This window comes from Tachypleus tridentatus, chromosome 10 (assembly GCF_004210375.1).
Source record: "Tachypleus tridentatus isolate NWPU-2018 chromosome 10, ASM421037v1, whole genome shotgun sequence".
Taxonomy (NCBI): domain Eukaryota; kingdom Metazoa; phylum Arthropoda; class Merostomata; order Xiphosura; family Limulidae; genus Tachypleus; species Tachypleus tridentatus.
In genome coordinates, this window is record NC_134834.1 from 136,812,853 (window position 1) to 136,831,335 (window position 18,483).

General features: G+C 33.9%; 1 protein-coding gene across 4 annotated transcripts in view; it reads right to left on the bottom strand.

Moving 5' to 3' along the window:
* LOC143230415 (microtubule-actin cross-linking factor 1-like) overlaps window positions 1–18,483 on the bottom strand; it is a 244,375-nt gene that overhangs the window by 209,264 nt on the left and 16,628 nt on the right. For 2 of the 4 annotated variants that reach the window (XM_076463937.1, XM_076463935.1), the window contains exon 1: window positions 5,782–5,941. The exons of the other annotated variants lie outside the window; for them this stretch is intronic. In XM_076463937.1, coding sequence (XP_076320052.1) covers window positions 5,782–5,863 — 82 coding nt within the window. In that variant the 5' untranslated portion in view covers window positions 5,864–5,941. Of the gene's footprint in view, window positions 1–5,781; window positions 5,942–18,483 lie in introns of those variants that run through there. 4 annotated transcript variants of the gene reach the window in all.

Consider the following 18,483-nt stretch of genomic DNA (forward strand, 5'->3'; position numbering starts at 1 on the left):
CCAACATTGATACTTGGTTGACCCTAGCTCAAATGGACCAGCCGATTCACTCAAGGGGGAGCCACCCTAAGGCCGCCCGTCTAAAGGAATTCAAGGCCAAAGTTAGGGTTGGACCCCTCAACCATCAGGAACTTCTCCTCCCTTTCATGGGTCGCTACGCAAGGTAAATGCGTGAGTGGATGTTTAGGTCCATTCCAGAGGAGATAAACTGAAAGAACAGAACCTTCCCTGGGAGGTCCTCTTACCATGTACAGGAATCCACACCAAAGGGAAATATAAAAGAAACAAATAAACTTTTCAATACCACTACGACCTTTGCAGTATCTTAACCTGTATTTTACAAAAGGTGCAATATACCAAGTCGTTTTTGTTGTAGGCTGGAAAGAGAATAATAATAAGATGAATTATAAATGGGTCGTTTTGAGCAGATGTTATTTTTATTGTAAATCTAATTTGCTAGTTGTTGTGAATTGTTATACGTGTTATAGCCTTAGACGTCCATTGTAAAGATATTATGGAATTGTTTGAACTGAAACTTTACTGTTTGAGGTGCTTTCGACCGAACGTCCTGTTAAGGTTTTGTGCAGTTTCTTGCGATCCCTATTATTAACCACTAATGTGGTGTATGATAATTAATTATTTGGAATACCAGTACGGTATGATATTCTTCTGAAGTTATACAAACACTATAATCAATATTTCAAATGTCAATGAGTATAATAAAACAGACTCTTTGTCTCAAGTTATACAACATTATCGTCGATATCTGGAATATCAGTGGCAATGATAAAACAAAATGTTAGTCTGAAGTTATACAAACACCGTAATTAAGCAGTCTTATATATAAAGCTAAATCAATGCAATATTTCAGAAGTCACCGATAAAAAGAACGAAAAATCAGCAGAATGCACTGACATGTTTTTATTTTATTAAATTAACATTAATTTCTAATCCTCAGGCGCGTGGGGAACTCAACTTGCTTTATCAAAACATAATTATAAACACAATCTTCGAAACCTGAAACACCAGTGAGTTGTCTATACTATAGTTCACTAAAACGTATTATACTAAAAAATAAATTATGCTATTCCTCTGAAATCATACCAACATCAAAATTAATCAAAACCTGGGATATCAGCTAAAATGAGCTCAATTCATAGTTACTTAAAAAGAATAAATATATTTTATTAAAACTACATATGAGAACGTTCTCCTTCTTAAATGTGTATCTATACTTTGAAATTTAATTATCTTCCTAATAACTGACGTGACTGAACACAGAAATGTATTTTGTACGCTTTTCTGAAAAAGAGGAGGTACGAAGGTTAATAGGTAAGAGGTTACTTGTCCAATTAACAATGTCTCAGCAAGGAAACAGACTTGGACTCGCAATTCTATGGTCAAATATTTTGATAACTTCTTAGAACCTTTCATTCCCAAAAACACTATTTTTTTTCCTAGCAAATTATCCTTAAATCAGAGGGAATTTTATCGATGCGAGCATTTTCATTGGTTTTAGGTATATAAGGTCAGTTATCATACACGAATAACGTACCACGACAGAATCTCAAGTAAAAAACCACTAAAAATGAGATTAAAATTGATAGCTAAAGTAAAATAGAGACAAACACTGCTGCTGTTAAACTACAACAATTTTAGCACTTTACCGTTAGGGTTGTTATAAATACAATCAAATATTCAATGTTACTGTTTATGCTTTGAGTGGAGTGGAATAACAAAAATACAATATATACTTATAAAATGTAACATCAAATGTACCGTGCTATTAGTGGTGGTGTAACAAACATTATATTTAAACTAACATAATAATCCACAGCTAGTAGGCAGATATATCTGGGTGGTGTAACAACAGACTTCTTATAGATGCAAGCTTTGCAATATCAAACCATTATATATTTAAATAGAACAGCAAGTATTAGATCAAACTTTCCAGTTCTCGATTTTTCAAGGACAACATAGTGGTTGCTTGTAAAACAAACCAGCAGCACGTGATGAGATGGCAGGTTCGATACAAACAAGTCAGAGGTTAGAATAGATCAGGACATATTAAAAACTGGTTTACCCTGACAATGACGTTTCAACTAACCCTTTAAGATAATCTATTAAATAAAAAGTAGCCCCGGGAGTGTAGGACTGGCTGTCTCTAAGATGTGAAGCCACTCTTAACATAATGCAGAAGTTATTACTTCTCATCACACACACCAACAAGATGCTTATAGGATGAATATGAAATACATTAACATACAACACAGCGGTGTCCTCATTCCTTTAAACAAATACCTTTGTTTTCGAGAACACCTTGAGCGTGTGCTGCTATTTGAAGACGCGTGTCCTAATTTGGTCTTATAAAAAAATGCTACCATCGTCTAAACACACGTACATACAACTGTTAATATTATTAAAACACAGACTCATAAATGCGTAGTAAAAATAATTTCACCATGTAAAAGACAATTTTACTAACATATAAATAAATATACTATCTTACAATCGATTGTTCAAGCACTAATATATAAATAAATATACTATCTTAGCATTAACCACTCAAACACAATTTTACTAACATCTAAATAAATAGACTACCATACCAATGATCACCTCAACACAGCTTTACTAAAGTACAACAGAAAAAGTGTCACCACAGTTCACACATCTAAATGCCCACAGTTTTCTTCATCTCCAAAACAACAATTTTACAAACACGCAGTTTTATTCATGTAATAAACGTTACTTTAACTACCTTCCAAACTCTCACAGTTATAATGCCGACTCCATTATCTGACAGTTGCTTGAAGTATCCTACTCAAATTTTATATAGGTATTGTATAATCTTTAATGTTTTCAATATTAGTTACTTATACAAATTTAGTATTCTGAGTCAATAAAAAAAGGAAGAATACTTAATACATAAAGTAAGAACAGCCATTCCAAGAAGGCATTGTTTTAATATTCAAGCAGGGAAGGAAGGAACATGTCATCCAGTAGGACACACAGAAGAAAACCTTAATATAACAATGCAGTACGAAAGGAAATGTGCCATCCAACAAGGCACACATAAAAGTAAAAACAAGCTGTCAAAGAAGGCACGCAACGGAGTGAAAAACAAAACAAAGCGGGCTGTATAATATAAAATGCTGAGAGGGAAGGAACGGCTGTCCAACAATGTAATAATGAAATAAACGTTTCATTCAGGAAGGCACACCAAAAGAAAAAACATGTATATAGACAGTCAATAAGCAGGAGAGAGAAGAAACGGACAAGTTAATATTAATACGGAGTGCTGAAGGTATAGACAAGGGTTCTCCAAGGTACGCAAAGACGAGAAAATTGAGCAATCACACTAAGAGACGAAACAGGATGCTTAACTAAGTAATCGAAATTAAAACGTATCTAAAATATCCGAGGTATAATCAGTTATGTATTATTATAGAAAAACATCCATGATATAAGTGCCTATCGAATATTTCGCATGTTTGTTTTAAAGCAAAAGAAATTAAAAAGCAACACACAGGTGCATATGCATAGAAAAGATAAGATTAATAACGAAAACTGAAATACTACTGAAATATACATATAATGGATAGGACAGAAATACCTATTAAAGATAAGTAACTTTGTGTTTTTTACGCTGCACTTATCTTTCACTACCAAATTTTTTCCAGTTTAGTGGCTGTACAAACTTGCATCTTATTATAAAACTACAGACTGATTATAACCAATCATAACTGGGTAATAGTTTTATAACTAGGAACTGTTTTTTACAGCTTGGCAATAAATAAAACAATTGAAATCTCTATAAAAATATGTTTCAGAATTTACCAATAAAAAATACAAAAGGAGTATGTTTCAAATAAAAATCAAAGTTTAAAAAAAAATGTTTAATTTTTCGTGGAAATCTCATGAGTGTTGCAACAGAACAGCAAGGTGTCCTCATTGATAACTACGTCTACACAGAAATACTTCAATAAAATCTACTCTGTGATGTAATGCTATGATGATAGCCCATTTTCAACTAAAATTTCAATAAAATAATTTGTTCATGGATGGTGAACATCACTGAATGTCAAGTACGAGTATACTGTTGTAGAATTGACAGACAGAAAAGGCCGCAGGCCCAATAGCCGTCCACATGAACCAGCAATTATACCTGCCAGGAAGGAAGATATATATATATATATATATATATATATATCTGTTAGTAACTGCAAGTTCATTTGAAAGAAAACATTGCAGCTGGCAGGTGAGGCGTGTTGAAAATGATGGCCGCAGAAAATAAAAATATATGCTTCTGTACGTGTAAGTATTTAATGTTTGATGCGTGCTGGTCAGTCTGTCACATGCCGATACTGTCAACTCCAGATGCGTGCTGGTCAGTCTGTCACATGCCGATACTGTCAACTCCATTATGTTATTACGAATACCACGTTTGATGTTTGCTATTCACATGAATAATTCGTATATAACTACGTTTTATAGTGATAGGAAATGCTCAATACTGAGCTATGTAAAGTAAAGGAATAATATTTTTTGACGTTCTTCGATTAGCTTCTGATCCACAACAGTTCTTCCCATTTTCATTTATTTTCCAACGGTTGTTTGTAGCTTTAACAAATTACTGCACTTAAACGTGCAAAAGACTAATATTCATAACAAACGATTTAAAACGTTATGTTATATAGCGACTAACAAGGCCTAAGTTCAGGTACAATAATTCTTCTTGATAAATGATCAAGTATAACGAAAAATCAAGATCTGAAATATTTGTAAGCTTCATTTTACATCGTAAAGGGTTCCTGGTAGAAAAAAAAAAAAGGAGTGCCATAAAACATCAAAAAGGCACCGTAGAGCTTTCTATTATTCTCAATCACATAGTATTTTATTTTGCTTTTTTTACGAAATATATTATATACTACTTTTCTGTTCAAGTATTTAATGAAAACTGGCTAATAGAAATTCTTGTAGCAGCTTTTTATAAACAACAGGTTTTGGAAAAAGATTTGTTTTTTGTTTGTTTTGGAATTTCGCACAAAGCTACTCTAGGGCTATCTGTGCTAGCAGTCCCTAATTTAGCAGTGTAAGACAAGAGAAAAGGCAGCTAGTCATCACCACCCACCGCCAACTCTTGGGCTACTCTTTTACCCACGAACAGTGGGATTGACCGTCACATTATAATGCCCCCACGGCTGGGAGGGCGAGCATGTTTGGCGTGACTCGGGCGCGAACCCGCGACCCTCAGATTACGAAGCGCACGCCTTAACGCGCTAGGCCATGCCGGGCCCCTTTTGAAAAAGAACTCTTCGTTCCAATCATAAAAGTAGAATGTATTGAAGTTCAGACTATAAATGTAATTTTAATAGAAAACAAGACATTAATGTTTACGGTTGACCCACAGAAAGCTAATGAGGCATTAGAAATTAGAATGTTTTAAATATGTAATAAAAATCACATTAATCGCAGACGTTTCACTGTGTTTTATTTTTCACATTTCTCCTAATTGTTCATAGTGAATTAAGACAAAATCTCCAGTTACTGTGACTTTTACCAAATATTTTTGGAATATATTAATATTTTTGCTAAATGAGGACCAACTAATTATTGCTATGTTACCTTTACGCATAACTATTATTATTAGCTCTCTTTTCCTTTTTTTAAATTACAATGCGTGAACCTGTTAGAGGTTTTTCATGAAATGGCGCCATATCGTTCACTTAAGTATTCTCTCAATTAGAAAACATATCTGTAAACCAGTATGGTACAAACCTTTAATCCTATGAAGACTAGTCTCATACTGTTGTAGGCTAGCATCTTGTTTTACGTGTTCGTCGTTCGTTTGGGATTCCATCGTTTCGCAGTTTCGTTGAGGCTCGAGCTAAACGCGTGTGCTTTACACACTGACAACGTTGAATCATTCGCGTCTTGAATCAATGAGCCGCCCTCGTCCGACCACGCACTTTCTTAGCCGAACCCGAACAATTCCGCGAAGAAAGAGTATTCTTACCAAGCCCAAGACGGGCACATGCAGGCGACAGCCACGTGGTCTGTGTTGCGTTGTAACAAAACATGCATAAAACAACAATACTTTCTGCCTAGAATCCAGCTGAAAATACTTCTAACGTTAACATATTGTGTGGAGAACAATCCAATAAAATGTACTAATTTACAAAGTCATAAGCCAAACAAGCATATGATTGAGATATATATATATTATTAGTCATGAGTCCTCAGTAATTTGGGAGCTCAACGCTACAGCTTACTTTAGTTTTACCACATGATACATTATGGTTCAAATGAATGTCCCGGGACATTCATACGGGCGCCATCTAACGGCTACGAGGTACCAAAGGGATATTGGGAATTAAACATCCGTTCGTAAAGCATCTTAAAACAGCTGCAGAGCTGGTTGACTCACGGCGGGTTACAAGCTGTTTTTGTTGTTTTTTTTGTCTAGTGTTATTTATATTTTTCATCCTCCCAGCCCTACTAATATAAGCTAAGAAAACCTCTACAGTTTAAACAAGTTCCCAGATTTATTCATCTGAACATTCACAGTAGTTTAAAGCAAGTCCTACTAAAAATATATATATTCTAGAAATATGTGATGTTTAAGTTATCTAGACAACATTTTCAAGTGTGTAAATTCGGGACTGATTAAAAAACAACAGCATATATCAAAAGTGAGAATTTAATAAACCATATGATCACAACTGAATACTACAGAATGGATAATTTTAATTAATTACAACTGAAAATACTGAAAACACAAAACGACTATAAATTAAATTGGCGATTTGTAACTGAGTTACAAAGCAACGAATAAAATAAGCGTATTACAAATGGAAAGTTAGAAAATTAATAATGATACTACATAACAACTGGGAGACTAGTTACTGCGTTATAACTAGAAGACTAGGTAATGAATAATGTTGGTAATATGGATACGCTTGGTTTGTTTTGAATTTCATACAAAGGTACACACGGTTATCTACGCTAGCTGTCTCTATCTTAGATGTGTAAAACTAGAAGGATGGCAGGTAGTCATCACTATCCACCGTCAACTGTCGAGCTACTCTTTTACCAACGAATAGTGGGATTAACCGTACCATTATAACGCTCCCACGGCTTAAAGGACGAGAATGTTTGGTGGGACGGGAATTCAAACCCGTGACCTTAAGACTGCAAGTCGAGCGCCCTAACCACCTGGCCATAAAATGGATAAGCTTATAGCATTGCAACTGGAAAAATATGCACTGGATAAAGTGAGCTCGTTATAAATGAATATCTAGGCAACAGAAAGTTTAAGTAGAAATCTCTTATCTTACACTACTAAATTAGGGACGGCTAGCAGAGATAGTTTTCGTGTAGCTTTGCGTGAAATAAAAAAACACAAAAACAACCAAAAGAAACCTCTTTGAAACTCTCAGCCTGTTTTACAAGTCGTTGGCATCTGACAAAACGATATATTTGGAGTGCATCTTTGGTATTAACCGCGTGAGATATATTTATCTTTCATCGTAAGTCATTAGAATCATTGGAGAAAGCCTCTTCATATTCAGTGAAGAAGTTATGTAACCTTTGGCAATGATAAATTGTAAAATCTCCACAGCTTCCATCACATACAACTTTTGTAAGTGAAGTGGTAAGCTGTTTTTATGCGAGGGTTTAACATAGAGTTCCTACATCTTACATCAGGGTGACTACTTCTAGCTGTACAATTTCACATATTGCAAAGTTCCATCCAGATTTGATTTAAACCTTATGGTTTGTTGTATTCATATCCCTAATGATGATACTATTATTATTCAGGCCCATAAGAATTATACTAACCATAATCCTTCAGAACATGTCAGATTGTTTGGTTCTATCACAGCCCTGTCACAAAATGTAAATTTACTTTTAACAAGTCCTGCTGTAAGTACTACGATTCTGGATGATACAATAACTGCTCTCATGAGAGTTCAATCTTTGGTGTAGTAACTGCCATATAGTACACAGAAATGTAGCATTCGCAGACTGTGAAACCATTTTTAGCTAGCCTAACCTCACATCAGTGTATCCACATCAAGTAAGTTCCCAATATACACTCTTCCTCGATGTTAATTATCCACACTTCATGAGGAAGGAATTCCTATTCCCTTCAGACTTTTGTCTGCAGTTCTTCGAAATATTTCAAGTTACACTTGAAACTTATTTTGTGGTTTATCTCTCCATTCCGCGATACTGGTTCTCTAAACTGTTGTTAGAGTTGATGTTTCAACACTACTTGATCTGACAATCCACTAACGTTAAGAATTGTTTGTTTTGTTTTGAATTTCGCACAAAGCTACTCGAGGGCTACCTGCGCTAGCCGTCCCTAATTTAGCAGTGTAAGACTAGATGGAAGACAGCTAGTCATCACCACCCACCGCCAACTCTTGGGCTACTCTTTACCGACGAATAGTGGGATTGAACGTTAAGAAAGTGTATTTAGTTATTTATCTGCAACTTTAATGAATTTTAGTTCCTTCCTTTCCAAATTGAAGAGCTCTTTTTTTTTTTTTTTTAAGAGTTTACATACAGTTTTATTTTTTTCAGTCTGGTCTTCATATTCCCATTTGTCATACTGTCTACAAGTAGTAAGTCTACAAACCTTCTTTAGTTCTAAGCATTTTTTTTTTCGTTTACTGCACTTCTCCAAATGCTGAAAAAATCGCACTTTTGTATGTAAAAAATCTTTATACTTCACAACTATGTCGTATTTATAGCCTAGTTTCGAAAATACCAGAAAAATTTTAAAACTTATTCTTAGAACTTTCGAACTGTTCTCCGCCCTCTAGCCAACAAACAAATTACAGCATTAAATACGTAGTTTACAAATTTTATTTCTGACATATATACACAATAAGTAGTTTTCTTTTATAAGAAATTAATCATAGCCCAAGTGATAACAGCCCGGTCTAACAGACAATATAATGATTGTAAAATATTCTACAGTCTAATAACACTGAGTGATAATAAATATAAAAAATATTAACCACAATATCTTACTGCCAGATTAATAACTAAAAGCCCTACAGTCTAATTAACAGCTATTGAATATAATGAATTGTACTTTTTAATTAAGAATCTTCATCTAACAAATATTTTTCTGTTTATTAACTCAAGTACAGTATATAATACCCAACTCGCTACTGATTATAAAGTAACATTACATGATCTAACAAACACCTAAATTCACAAATGAAAATCACCTAAATGTCCTGTAATCTAATTAGAGTCCTAGCAGGTACAGAAAAAGGTTCTACGATGTATTTAGCACCAAAATGTGGAAAAAAAATGCATATTATATAATTTTATTAATATCTTAGTAGGCGCAAACAAATATTCTATGGTATATTAATGCTTTGGTAAAGATAAACTAAATATTATATACTCTAATTAGTAGTGACGTAAAAAGAGTTCTGCAGTAAAATTAAAACTAGTGTTTTAAGTTTCGCGCAAAGCTACACGAAGACTAAATGCGCTAGCTGTCCCTAATTTAGTAGTGAAAGAATAGAGGGAAGGAAGCTACTCACCACCACCCACAGCCAACGTTTTAACCAACAAATAGTGGGATTTACCGTAACATTATAACGTTTCCAAGGCTGAAAGGGCGAGCGTGTTTGGTGGGACGCGAATTCGAACCCTAATCACCTGGACCATAACCCCAGTGAAGATAAGTGTTATACTGTAGTTATCTTTTGGTTTTAAAATGTACAACTCCAGTTACAATCTTTATATGCATGAAAAAGAGTTATAATCTAATTGTTACCCTTAAAAACAACAATAAAATGTTCTGAAGTTTCATTTCCATCTAAAGAGAAAATGCTTCTAGTCTGATGAGCACTCTACAGTAGGTAATAAACAAAATATTCTAATTGGCATTCTAGTAAACTGACATGTTATACAAAAATTACTATACTAGTGAAGATAAAGATGCAATCGAATTAGCGCTTTAGCTGACATAAAAAATAATTCTCCACAAATAAACGCATTCATAGTGCACGTAAATGCTTCACCAAAGTAGTGGTCTTACCAAGATCATCAAAACGTTCAAATTAGTCATTCAGTTATCGCGATACTAAATACTACAATACTTGCACCCTAGTAAAGATGAAAAAAAAAAAAAACTGTAGTCAAATTAGCCCTCCTGTGAACACAATGTTGTAGTTATTTATCGTTATTTTGCAAAAATGAATAATTTGCTGAAATCAAATTAGCATTGGTAAATATGAATAAAATGCTTAATGGTATGATTACCATTCATGAGACAAATAAAATTGTATTCAGACAAAATAGTTTAGTCTGACTGGCGAACTGGTAAATGTTAAAAAAAATTACTCAAATTAACACTTACTATATATATACATGCATACGAGTATAAACTATTTTCGATCATATTAAAGAGAAATGAAAGGTGCTGTCACGCAGAGGGACGAGAAGGTTCGCTCGAACCACCTATTCTCTTGATCTAAAATTTATACCACTCAGTTCAGGTGTGTGTTTTCTTTAAAGCCACATCGAGCTATCTGATGTGGTCAACGACAGGAATCAAACCCCTCATTTTATCGTTGTAAATCCGAAGACTTACCGCTGTCCCAGTGGAGGAAAGTTCAGGTTCATGTGAACGTTAGGCCGGTTAAATAATTACCCGAGATGTACACAGTGCCAAGAGTGCTCTATCTTTCACACAAAATCGTTAAGACACTGCTGTCAACATTGAAACTGTGTGCAAGTTATTTACGGAAAAGCACCCTAGAAGCAAGAAGCATGCTAATCTATTATTTCAGTAGTGCATACATGTACGTATATGATAGCCAACGATTGAAATAGCTAGTATACTACTGTTGTACATAATCGTTTAAATTCATATTATTTAACAATAAATAGCTACTTTGCATAATAAAACATACATATTTATACCAGTTTAAGTCTAGCTCCCTCAGCAGTTACAACAGAATGATGATTTGTTGAGTTTTCATTGGATGTTTGTGGATTTTATATGAACAACCATGCTATTGTTTAAGCCATGTCATGCAAAACTGCTTCCAAATTTAATCACATAGCACTTACTTTTTAAACAAATCCTCAGACTCCTGTAGCATTAGCATGTTTTTCACGCTGATTTTGCTTCGCAGAATATGTTGATTCATGATCTCACAATTAGAACTCCCTTTCAAACATTTTGCGAACTGACCTGTCTACAGTATTAATATCCAAACAACAATATTACATATTAATTCAATTCACAAAATTTATGTGAATTGTAGATGTAATGAGCGGTTTAACTTCCTTAACGCTAGTACTAAATTAGTCTAAGCGAAATGTCATCATTACTCATCACTAGTAAAATAAACTCAAACATTCCGCATTTTGTGAGTCGTCCTTGTAATTAAAGTTGGCAAATAAACATTTTTTTCGGTATTATCTAAATACTCGTGCGCCATCTATTAACCATAAAATCAAGTCATTTACTTTTTCTGTTACAAAATAGAGAAAAGTGTTATTTTACTATTGTTTGTTTTTTATTAAGTTCGCGTAAAGCTATTCGAGGGCTGTCTGCGATAGCCGTCCCTAATTTAGCAGTGTAAGACTAGAGGGAAAGCAGCTAGTCATGACCACCCACCGTCAACTCTTGGGCTACTCTTTTACCAACGAATAGTGGGATTGACCGTGACTTTATAACGCCCCCACGGCTGAAAGGGCGAGCATGTTTTGCGCGATGGGGATGCGAACCCGCGACACTCAGATTAAAGCCTTAACCCACTTTGCCATGCCGGGCCTTTTCTATTTAATTAACGAAGTTGATTACATCATTTTTATGAAATCCGAGTTTGTCTTTAAACAAAGTACTAGAATTTAGAATTACTAAAATACCGTATGTACATGAGAAAATTAGCAAACTATTTATCATTTGTAAGTTAGGCCTATCGTTCCTAAACGTTAGGTTATTACGAGAAATTTGCAGAAGACCTGTATGGTTAAAGAAATAAAATATTTTCTTGTCATTAAATAAGCTGGGCTTTACGGGCTTTCTTCTCAAATAATCTAAAACAACTCATCCAACAATATGTATATATGGAAGTCACATTTAGTATTCTTGTGTATCAAATTTACAACTCTGTTAGTTTTGGTAGCAAGGAACTTGGTGATATACGTTATAAACAATCCTTCTTGTTAGTTTTAACATGGCCAACCCTTTTATATATATAAATAGATTACAGATTTACTTTCTTATTCACCAAGGGTTATACTGAAAAGCGAATCTGTGACTTAAAGAACTAATGCATTCCCTAACTGGCCGTGCCCTTTGTACTGAACTGCTTTTTCCCCTATTCAAGGACCAGAACAGCTTAGGTCAACAAACCAAAGAAATACAATTAGTTTTCTTATAATAATGACTAGGTTACTGTATTGCGGATTGCAAACGACTCAAAAAATCCCTTAAATATATTATATGCTCAACCCTTTAACACGTTGGCTCCCATCCCACCGATGAGTCTTGCTCTATTTTCTTTTTTAAAGGGTCACTTATTGGACGGGACACAACGGCTACATACACAGATGAGAGTGGGACATCAGGATATTTATTTTCTGGACTCTGGAAAGTATCGAAAAACAAGCTTGGGAACCTTTGGTAGAATGAACAACAACTGCCTGTTGCAGAGACACAAGTATAGAGGACGACGTTTCGAAAGTCTTCCGTCTCGAAGACGAAAGACTACAAAGTTTTATCATGAATACTCTGCCTAAATAATCTATCAAAGAATAGACTTGGGAACCAACGTGTTAATTACGCTGTATGTTCTAGCGACAATCACTATTCGTATTAAAAATTAACAAGTTTTGTTTTTATTAAATTAAAAACTATACACACAGAAATAACAATATTTGTATACGGAACAACAGCAATTTCCTCCCGTCTGAATATAGGTGTGGTAGAATGTTAATTTGACAAACACCTTTTAGTCTATTTTAGATTTTAACTACTGTAATTTTATTATTTCGATTAAATTCGATGGTCGGTTGAAACCAGCCAACCAAAGTTTCCTGGAATTACCAGGGGTGTTTTTGCTCTACAGAGCACAAACTAAATTGTCATTAAATCACCGTCATCTACTAAAACGAAAGATAATTATTAAAAGAAGAAAAAAAAAGATCAGTAAACAAGAAAAACTGTGCAAAATTAAGAAGACTAAGGCAATAAAATACGTAAAACAGTAAAAATGAAGAGGATCTGTCAAAAATAGAATGGATTTGTAGTTCATGCAGCAATAACGTTTTATGTAACGCAAATGACATTAATATCTTCTGAAACAAAACAGTCACTTAAGTAAAATCTAAAACGACATTATGATGCCGACAGAACAAGCATAATTAATACACTGACCATACAAAGAATGAACAGGTTAAGCTCAGGTAAATTGTGAAATTACTGAAAGATGTGCAGAAAAATGAGAAGCTAATGAAGCACCGTCAATTTTTAACATAAAAAATGAAATGGATAAATACAATATGAAAAACATAACACAACAGAAAAATACACGAAAAGAAAGAGGGCAAACATACATGAGAAAGTTGTAAACCAAGAAAAGAACAAAGACCAAGAAAAAAATGCCCCAAAATAACCAAGAAAGATATACTGAAACTACACTCAAATAAAGCTAACACACCAATAGAGAGAAACAGGAAATAAACTAGAAATGAAAAAAAGGTGGAGGGGAGAATTTGTTGAAAGAAAATATATAAAGAACGAAGGAAATTAGGAAGTTACTACAGAAAGGAGAAAATAAAATATGATTTTCACTTTTTGCTTTTGTTCTTGCTGTTGGTAAACGCAAAACCACACAATTGGCTATTGCGTTCTGCCAATCGCGTGTATCTCGATATTTAGCGTCATGAACCCTCACACTTGCTACTGAACCATCACGTGAGAATTTTCATATTTCCGTGTAAACCTAATTGGTAAAAATAATCAGATTGAAAACGAATACAAATACAGATTATTGGATATCATCAGAGACAAATTACATTAAATATCTGTTGAAAAAAATGATTTAACAAAAAATGAGGAAAAGGTAACAGAAAGAAAAAAAATAAGTAAAATAATGTGCTTAAAAACAAAATGGAGATAGGCTTTAAAAAACAAAGAAAAATTATCAAGGTGATTCAATAAATAAAGTCATAACATTGTCTAGACAGATGGATAGCTATAAAACACGAACAAGTGATTAAAAAGGAAAAAAGTCAGTTAGGAAGCAGATACAGAAAACGTTTGACAGATGTAGAAACTATAGAAACCAACAACGACGACGACAACGATTGTGCATATTAAATGTATAAAATAATAACTTTTTGTTTTTAATTTTTACTGGACAGTGATATTAATAACAGATTTCTAGTCTTATTGAAACTGACATCAAGATATAAGTAAATATTCCTAAAACTAGTAAAATATATCACTGTAAAAAGAAATGTGTGAACACAGAACTTGCTAACTTTCAGTTCTTCTGATGATTTCAACTGCTTAAAAGCACATAATTTCACCATCGAAGACAGATTATGCTACATTTAATCGAAAACTATCTTAATGCATTACGAAATAACAAACACGCTGACATATATAAGTAAGTAAAGACAATGATGACCACAGTAACTGAGTGTCATTCTCATAGAGAGAGTCAACATACAGGGGTTCACCTCGTTTAAGAGACATTCTTTCTCCTAGCGCTTGTTTCAGAATTATTTGGAAATATTTTATTTTAAAGATAAGACACCCTTCAAAATTATATATACATAGGCGCCATAATGATGTCGCTGTAGTTTTCGAAAAGCGTTAATTTCCGGAAGAAATAACACCACCTATCAGTTTGTATACTCGGCCTGGTGACGATTCACACAAGTGGTCTTATATTAGGATACGATGCTAAGTAAATAAAGTACACGTCTTATTATTCCATTTATAAAAAAGTTACACGAAATGTTGCTTCAATACACGTGTAATAGCTTTAAAAAGTACATTCAATACTCCAATTAAGTAAACAAGGAATAAAACATTTAATGTTTCCACTATTAGATTGATCGAAATTACTTTTGTTTTAATAAATTATTTATAATACATATAGAAGACTAAGTATGTCATCATTCACCATTGGCCAGCGAATTTATAAATCAGTACTTTATGTTTTTTGAAAAGCTATTTATAGCTGTCCCTTAACTATTACGTTTTGAACTACAAAGGACCTTTTAGTTTATCTAGGCCATCCCATCCTTAATATAAAACAGTGAAAATATCGATGGAAGAGAAAGCTAGACATTTTTAAAAAAACTTCATGTTTTTAATATTTAACATGCCAACTTATGTAGGTGTAGAAAAGTTTAATGTACAGCTTCATGTAATTCTGTTTATATCAACATCACAATATACCTCATTTAACATTTGTATGTGAACTCATGATACAATTTCCACAAGCAACACGAGCGGCACCTACAATAGTATATAGAAAAAACTTTGTATACACACGTGTCTATATATAATGTTTGTCGAAAAACAATGCATCTAACTATATAAATGTACATCACTGTGATGGTTATGGCACACAACTGTAAGTAAAAATGTAAGCAAAGTATATATAATTAGCTATACTGATTGCCAGGTTGATTTTCAGATTCTCTCCATGCGCATACCTTGGTCTGATAGGAAGTTGATATTAATGTATATAAGGCAGACCTCAAAACATATTTATACATAAATGTGTAAATATTTAAGATACTATACAGCCTCGACAAAGTTCAGATATTGGTAATTATTTCGTGTTGAAAAGTTTAGGTAGCGTATATGAAAACACATGTACACCCTTGTGCAAATTAATTGAAACAAATGGTCATTTTACAATATTTTCAGCATGGCGGCCGGTGTAGGCTCGCTGGACCCGCTAATTTCCTTTAATAGTCATTTTTTCTCACAGACGGCTGTATTTTGCAATACGGTCGATCTATTTTTGGGATATATGACGAAATTTTGAGGAATATTACGTCATTCGAAATTGCGTTAGAAGGGCAAGGAGACCAGTCAAAAAACAACTTCTTACCAGCTCAATGAAGAAAAAAACGGTATCAATGGGGTCTGAAATACAAGAACTGAACGCAAAAACAATGGAGGAAGGTGTTATTCAGTGACGAGACTAATTTCTTCGTACAGGGTCAAAGAAGTCTGCATGTTCACAGATCTCCAGGTAAGAAACTTCGAGAATCTCACATCAATCAGTTCGTAACACATCCCTTGAATAAGATGTTTTGGGGCTTTTTCAGCTACTATGGCGTCGGAGGCTTACATATCGTAGAAGGTATGATGTGAAAACCACAGTACATAGAAGTGTTGCAGAGAAGAGTCGTTCCAGAATTAAAAACAAGAGATTTCCAGATACATCTGACATTTTTAAGCAAGATCTGGCTCCGTTCCGCACATCGAAACTTGTGAAGAATTTTATAACTACAACGCGAATAAAGGTGGTGGACTGGCCTGGAAACTCTCTGGACTTAAATCCTATTGAAAATGTTTGGGCGATTTGTAAAGAAAGACTTCGGAGAAAAGACTGTACTACGAAAGATAAGCTAATTGAGGCCATAATTGAGGTGTGGTACCGCGATCCAAAAATTAGTAAAGATTGCAGTCAACTCGTGGACTAGATGCCAAAGCGGATTAATGATCTTCTGAAAAATAAAGGCGGTCATATCATATATTAATTTGTGAGTAATTTTTGTATTATCAGAAATAAAACGCAAAAAATTGAAAAAAAATCGTAATTTTCCGTCTTGTTTCAATTAATTTGCACAAGGGTGTATATATAAATAGTCATTGAAATTAGCGTATATTGATTACATATCTTACAAATAACACAAGTGACTATTTGTCATATTGTCAACTATACCGACCTGCACAATAAATTGAAAATTTTACAAAATCCTGTCAACAAACCTGATAACTAGAAAAAAAGAGGAATACAGGAACAAACAGCATTTTCAAAGCGCATCTACTACAGTTTTATGTTGACTCGCTATTTTAAAATATAAATCATACCGAATCCCCGTCACACCAAACATACTCGCAGTTTCAGCTGTGGGGACGTTATAATGGTACGGTCAATCCCACTGTTCGTTGGTAAAAGAGTAGCCCAAGAGTTGGTGGTGGGTGGTGATGACTAACTGCCTTCCATCTAGTCTTATACTGATAATTATGGATGGCTAGCGCAGATAACACTCGTGTAGCTCTGCGCGAATTTCAAAAACAAAAAATACCAAATAATGCCTTTATGGAGATATTAAGAGTTCTTTTAACATTGTTATGAAGCCCCCAAGCACAGTCGTAACTCTGAGGGTTTGCGCTTAACAAAACAAACAGTTGTGAATTTATATAAAATACATTTCATTTGGTAATATGGATAGAAGATGTTATTGCTTGGAAGAGAAATCAGTAACTTTTCTGTTAAGTTACGTAAACACTTTCTTGTCAATTTTTAAAATATCTCACTGAATATGTCAAACGTGATTAACATATTATAACATATATTTCTTTGTTTTTCATTAATTTTTAAAATTACAGTTCATACTAATAAATATAACACAAAAAATTGCAGTAGTAATAAAAAAGTTAGTGAGCATGCAAATACAATACATGTCAAGTATTACTGCAATGTTAAAGATAAAAATAGATCCTACGTGTATTCTTAATATCCTTAAAATAATCGGTGACTGTTCCATTCCAGTAGCTGTAGTCAGAATATGCACCGCCTGAACCATGCTACAGTTATGAAGCGCCCTCTCTTAGTAATCGTTAAAAGTGGGGGGAAAAATATGTGCCTTTTCAAGACAAAGAAAGATATTAGCTACCCACAAAACAAAAAGAGACCCAGACTTTTTTTTATCATAATCAACCTAGTAATGGTGCACATTGTTTTCGGTCATTTTAGTAGTTATTATAATCTAGACATTATCTAAATAATTGCATTGTTAACACGTTAGCTGACGAGTTGTACTGAAAATAAACTTTTTTTTTGCCCTGCAGTGGCATCATTGTTTATACAACAGTTATTGTACGGATTATACTTGTCGTTGCGTTGTTTATTACTCGAGTTATTTGTACCGATAACACATATTGTTGTATCATTTGTTAGTCGTGCTATTGTACTGATACTACCTGCCAACATATATTTGTTACTCTACTTATTGTAATGATACCTGTCGTTATGTTATTTGTTACTCAAGTCTTGATATTTATGCCACTACTCTGAAATAAATATTAAAACACCAACAAAGTAGCATTGTGAACAATATCCACAATAATACACAAAAAGCACAGTCAGGTAGCCTGGCCGTAGAAAGTAACAAATAGTATGTGCTAACTCAGATCCATGTGAAACAGTGTCAACATGATAAATAACAACTAAA